General features: G+C 41.8%; 1 protein-coding gene across 1 annotated transcript in view; it reads left to right on the forward strand.

Moving 5' to 3' along the window:
• The window catches only part of Pik3cg (phosphatidylinositol-4,5-bisphosphate 3-kinase catalytic subunit gamma), a 28,680-nt gene that overhangs the window by 10,198 nt on the left and 12,482 nt on the right, over positions 1 to 6,000 (forward strand). Inside the window, exons 6-9 of the mRNA XM_055622904.1 lie at positions 444 to 534; positions 1,351 to 1,481; positions 2,407 to 2,518; positions 3,356 to 3,513. Coding sequence (XP_055478879.1) covers positions 444 to 534; positions 1,351 to 1,481; positions 2,407 to 2,518; positions 3,356 to 3,513 — 492 coding nt within the window. The remainder of the gene's footprint in view (positions 1 to 443; positions 535 to 1,350; positions 1,482 to 2,406; positions 2,519 to 3,355; positions 3,514 to 6,000) is intronic.

The raw sequence follows: 6,000 nt of genomic DNA on the forward strand, positions 1-6,000 counted from the left end.
GAATCACACATAAAAGAGGGACCAGTTAATGGCTGGCATCAGTGCCACCATCACTGCTTTCACTGCTTTGGCAGTAGCATGGGTCTGGTGGATATTCCAGTAGTGAACATTACATAAGGACATTACAGCCATTGCGGGGAGGCACACATAACAAAGTGGGATGTTTTGATAAGATAGATTATGAAACATGACAAAAGCCTCCCCCAAGTGAAAACTCTTTCTACTTTTCTTCAACATATATCCCAGGGGCTGAAATCAACAGATTTGCAATGACAGGAGAAGTTTGAGTATCAGACTGATCAATGAACATTGAGCTATTATGTATTTTGCGTTTACTCATATATTGTGTGTAACCAGATAAGATTACTGGCTTTTTAAGAGAGAAGAAAAATGCATTTGCCAATGTCTCTGTATAGTAGAAACGTCTGTGCTTTGGTTCCCAGATTCTACGCATCATGGAGTCCATTTGGGAGACAGAATCTCTGGACCTGTGCCTCCTGCCATATGGGTGCATCTCAACTGGTGACAAAATAGGTATGTAGCTACATCCGCAGATGAGCACACCACTCTGCTAGTTTTAAAAGAATACCCCCCTCCCCCAGTGAAAGTAGTCCATAACCGGAAAGTTATAATCAAAGAGGTGGCAATGTTCCCAGGCTGGCAAAAGTGATTCTCAGTTCAACAATGACATGTTAAGGATACGTGGAGACCTGACTCAGGCCTGTGCCCCTACATGGGAATAATCTTCCTAAGAACTTGCTCCCTCCCATGCTCTTTCTCCAGCTCTAAACTGCAACTCATGCCTTTGCACATTAAGCTTTTCTCTCGCAAATAACATTTAAAATTAGACAGAAAGAACTGTCACTTCTTTTTAAATTCCAGAATTCACATTACTGAAGCTATTCCACACTCCACTCAGGTACTTTTATAGACATTTAACGTTTTAGTTTTAATCACACTTATTTTTACTCAAGGCTCTGATGTGAAAACTGTACAAAACATTTGGCCTTGTTACCTATAAAGAGGAAGGCACCAATCTCCAAGCAAGGAAAGCTAAGCTTGGCACATAAGTGTCTTTATTTGTTACTCCCCCAAAGTGGACCTTTCCTCGACTTAGTCAGGGATGATGAGAAGATACTCCTCACAGCTTCTGGAGCATGGCTGTTATTACCTTTTCCAAAAAAACAAACAAACAAACAACAGAACCTTTCAGACATGGAAAACAGACCTTGGGATTAAGAAAGCATCAAATACAATAAATGAATTAAAAAAAAAAAAAACCTTTTACTTCTCACTCGGACAAGACTTTGCAGCATCAACCTCCATTGAGTCCTGTGTCCCTTCACACAGGAATGATCGAGATTGTGAAGGACGCCACAACGATCGCTCAGATTCAGCAAAGCACAGTGGGTAACACCGGGGCGTTCAAGGATGAAGTCCTGAATCACTGGCTCAAGGAAAAATGCCCTATTGAAGAAAAAGTGAGTTCTTCCTCTCCTTCCCCGCCCCAGGCCCACTCCTCCACAAGCTTGTCTTCTGTCAGACTACAGCGATTTCCGGTCTGAGCAGGCTCTTCTAATGGATGTCTCTATTTCCCAGCATACTTTTGCTCCTGAGACAGTGGGGGTTTTGAGGGGTTTCCCCTGGTGACACTGCTTATCTCTGAGACAGAATGACTACTTCTAGACCTGGAAAATGTTTGCTTCAGTTCTGATGACCAGTCAGGCTTTACATAGAATTTGGTTCTCCAAAATAATCTGTTAGCACTTCTTATGGCTATTTTTGTTGTTGCTGTTGTTGTTCAACCCAAAGACTTAGTTACCATACGTATGTTCTTTCATACCAGACAAAATAATTTACAGTTTATTACTGTAGATCTAAGTGGTAATTTGTGGATGTTGAAAATGTCCATCTTGCTAAAGTGCACACGTTGATCCTTCACAAACTGTTTTGTTGGACTGCCTGGGTGTTGTTTAAAGTTTCACCACACAGAAAAAGCCCTGCACATTTGCCTTTGGTGGAGGGAATATAATTCCTAGCCTTTAGTAATCTGTTGTACACAAAGCCCCGTGAAACCATCCATACACCTAAGTGGTCACAAGCAAAGTGTAATCGCAGAAATTGCTCTGAGTTCTGCACAGTTGTGGGCAATGGATAAATTACTGTGGCCCTTTCCTTCTTGGGTCTTCCTCATGCTATGGTGTTTGGATGACTCTGCACTGAAGATACAAGCAGAACAATGTGACAGTTGGCACTTCCCTGATATATAACTAATGAGATCAGACTCAACCTTCTTAATGTCTGAAATGGTTCCTGGGACACTCTCTTTCTGGAAGGCATCTATAATTGACTCGGACTGCTCCCTCTAGCTGGGAGGCAATTAACACTTACATGAGTTCTTATCAGTTTCAGGCGGCAGTGGAGAGGTTTGTCTACTCCTGTGCAGGCTACTGTGTGGCCACATTCGTTCTTGGAATAGGTGACAGGCACAACGACAACATTATGATCTCAGAGACAGGTGAGTGCAGTTGCTGACATTTAATACTTCCCATTATCCTGCAGCCATCACCACCGTCAACCGGAAGCAGTTGTGCTCATTAAGCCTTGCCTCCCCAGCACCCCCTCCTGGCATCGCCTAAGAGTCTAAGCTGGACACTGGTCACATTAAACAGACCATCCTTCTTGAGGATTGATGGGTGAGGGAAGGAGGGACAGAAAATGAGACTAAAAGAGAAAGAAAGAGTTACAGAGGGAAGTATAAGGAGAGAATTGGGACTGTTTCCCAGAAGGTGGTAAGGACAGGAGGAAACAACGGTGTCAAATGTTGCAGAGAGCAACTAGAGCAAATAATAAAGCACACGGGCTGCCCTCCAGGCGGAAACACCCGAGTCCTTGATCCTCTCAGCCTTACTGGTTTATGCTGCTCGGACAGTGGCCTGAAATGGCCGCCGTACCCGTCCTGCCAGACAAAATACAACACTGGTCTTTTGCTTACGTGAGGTCATAGAGTCTCTTAGGCATGATGGTCATATATTAGAGAGTATTTACCTGTATAAGAATACTTTGGAGACAAGTTTCTTTCTTTCTTTTTTTTTTTAAATGACATCTTGGTATTATCTAAAGACCAAACCTATTAAAAACACAGTTGGTTCGAAGAATGCTTTATGGCTACTACTTTCACATACCTCTTAAGACTGAAAATATCAAAGACTAATAAAAGGGTATAAAAAATGCTCTCACTCAAAACAGTTCATTTTTAGGCAACTGAAAACATTTTTTTCAAAAAACAAAAAACCCCAAAATGCTTATAAGACCTTATGCCATGTAATGATGTCAGGCACTTTCTTCTCTTAAGGAAATCTATTTCATATAGACTTTGGACACATTCTTGGGAATTACAAGAGCTTCCTGGGCATTAATAAAGAGAGAGTGCCATTTGTCCTAACCCCAGACTTCTTGTTTGTGATGGGAACTTCTGGGAAAAAGTCAAGCCCACACTTCCAGAAATTTCAGGTATGTCACTTCCGCCTTCCTCACCTACTGCCAATATCAAGCAACCACACTGCGTAAGTCACCTCTTCCTCCTGTTGTGACATGGCAACCCTCCTCCTCCTTCTCTCCTCCTTCTCCTCCGCTCCTTCTCCTTGTCTTCCTATTCACTTCTGTTCATTCTGCCAAGCACATGCAAAGTGATGCTTTCTGTGAGCTACTTACTAAAATCAAACAGGAAGTACAAATGTCCCACGAGGGATGTCCCCGGGGAACACAGACCCCAGAGGTGATGCTGTTGCTGAGGACAGCCTCAAGGAGGGACAGCCATGGAGACTGATCTACTCAGGTCTTTGACCAGAAGACTCAAACTTCAAGTATATTTCAGGACTTGCAAACAATTGTGGGCTCCACTCAGTTTTTGCTGCTGTGTGAGCATTTATCTCATCACCAACAGGAAAATCTTGTTTCACATACTGGTTTTCTATGAAGGGTGCTCCTTTTCTTGTAGGCAGTCTCAGCAGCTTGACCACAAGTTCTACATAGAGCTCTGGTCTCCCTCACCAGCAAACAAGACCCCCAGGGATCCACCTGAGAGTGTTTAGATTCAAACACACAGTGAAAGCATCTTATACTTGCAAATTTAATAGTTGAGAATGAATACAATTCAGACAAGTTTTAAGTATACTTCTTTAATAACAACACAAACACAAAACAGAAACCAACAGTGATTACTTAGGAAGTCCCTTTGCCTTAGCTTGTCTAGACATAGCCATGTTCCCTCAGCGTGCCTTCAGCGTGGTTTGGTTTGCATGTCACATCTCAGAGACAAGGCTTTTTCTAGGGTTTCTTTTGAGTTGGGCATGACTCTTGGCAGATGACATGAGCCTGAAACTGCAGTGAATAGCTGCTCCAACGTGCTATTTGGTACCTTGTGTTTTTTACCTACTGGCTGGTTATCTAGTTGGTAATGAGGAGACTTGCCCTTCCAGGTCAGATGGTTTTAGGAGTTTGAATATGTGCTTTTCTGCATGCACTCAGTTGGGTTTCAGACAATTTCCAGAAACTGGACACATTTCCGGGGGCGGGGACAGAGGGGAAGAATTTCACTACTTGAAGAGAAAGCACTCAGCTTTTCTCTCTTGAAAGTGGAGTTGATTTAACTAGCTTCAGAGAGGACATGACAACAGCAAACAATGGCTCTGAGCATCAGACAAGGGCATAGAATCTTGCTTTGGCCATGGGGATCTCTTCTTTCCTATAGATAAATGGTGTCAGTGAGTGATATTCCCTAGGGGTCTGTCTGTCTGGTGATGTCCTTATGGACCCACACAAAGTTCATGCCACTCCACCAAACCCAGAAGCTCTCTCCTTTAACTTTAAAGCTTTGTTGTTCCTGCCATGGTTTTTCAGCTCAAAATCATTTATGAATTTGAAAAGATCTGTATAATGAGGAGGCCAGGAGAGGATTCCTGCTCAACTCAGCAACATCGACTCAGAGCAACACCTATGTGGGAATTTCTCACAGTCTGTGCTCTTTGGTCCAAGAACATCTCTCTGTCCTTTGTGACCAAAGCCATTAAAACCCCTTCAGACACGTGGTATCTGTGGAGTGTGCACCTCCCAAAGCACAACTCTGCTAATTGTGTTGTACTTTACACAGTTGTGTTTTGGAAGACTGGCCAGCATTTTACACACACTTGAGTATTGCCTACATACTGACCATAGCACAGGGGAAAAAAAGGGTGGCCTTTGCATCAGACAGACTTGGGTATGCTTAACAGCAGTGTCCCCAATAACAATCACTCATTCATTCAGAACCTTACTTCCTTCATCTGTAAAGAAGGAATATGACCTATTTACAGTTTTTCTAGACGCTATTTATTTAGGTAGTATTATAAAGAGGATGCTTTTATTTAGCTCACAGTTCTGAAGGTTCCAAACCAAGACCATTTGCCCCATGACTCTAGACAAGTGGTTCTCAACCTATGGGTTGCAATCCCTTTGGGGTCGAACAACCCTTTCCCAGGGGTTGCATATCAGATATCCTGCATATCATATATTTACATTATGATTCATAACAGTAGCAAAATTACAGTTATGAAGTAGCAATGAAAGTCATTTTATTGTTGGTATTTACCATGAAGGCTGAAAACCATAGCTCTAGACCTGTAGAGAGCACTGTGGATGGAGCACATGTGAGAGACAGCTGCTCAGCATTGTTGCAATGAAATATGCAGAATAATCGGCCCATCTTAGACCACAGCAGAGACCCCATTAACACTGGTTTAGACATAGACATCAGGCAAGTCTTCCAACTTTAGAAATGTTAAAGAAACCATTTTTCCATTTTAAAAAGAGGTTTCATATATACAAATGAGGTATGTATTAAATGAGGTTTCATATATATATATATATATATATATATGAATATATATACATATATATATATGTATATATATACATATATATATATATATATATATATATATATATATATATATATATATA

The sequence above is a fragment of the Psammomys obesus genome, unplaced genomic scaffold (assembly GCF_907164565.1).
Source record: "Psammomys obesus unplaced genomic scaffold, mPsaObe1.curated_primary_1811, whole genome shotgun sequence".
In the NCBI taxonomy this organism is placed as follows: Eukaryota; Metazoa; Chordata; class Mammalia; order Rodentia; family Muridae; genus Psammomys; species Psammomys obesus.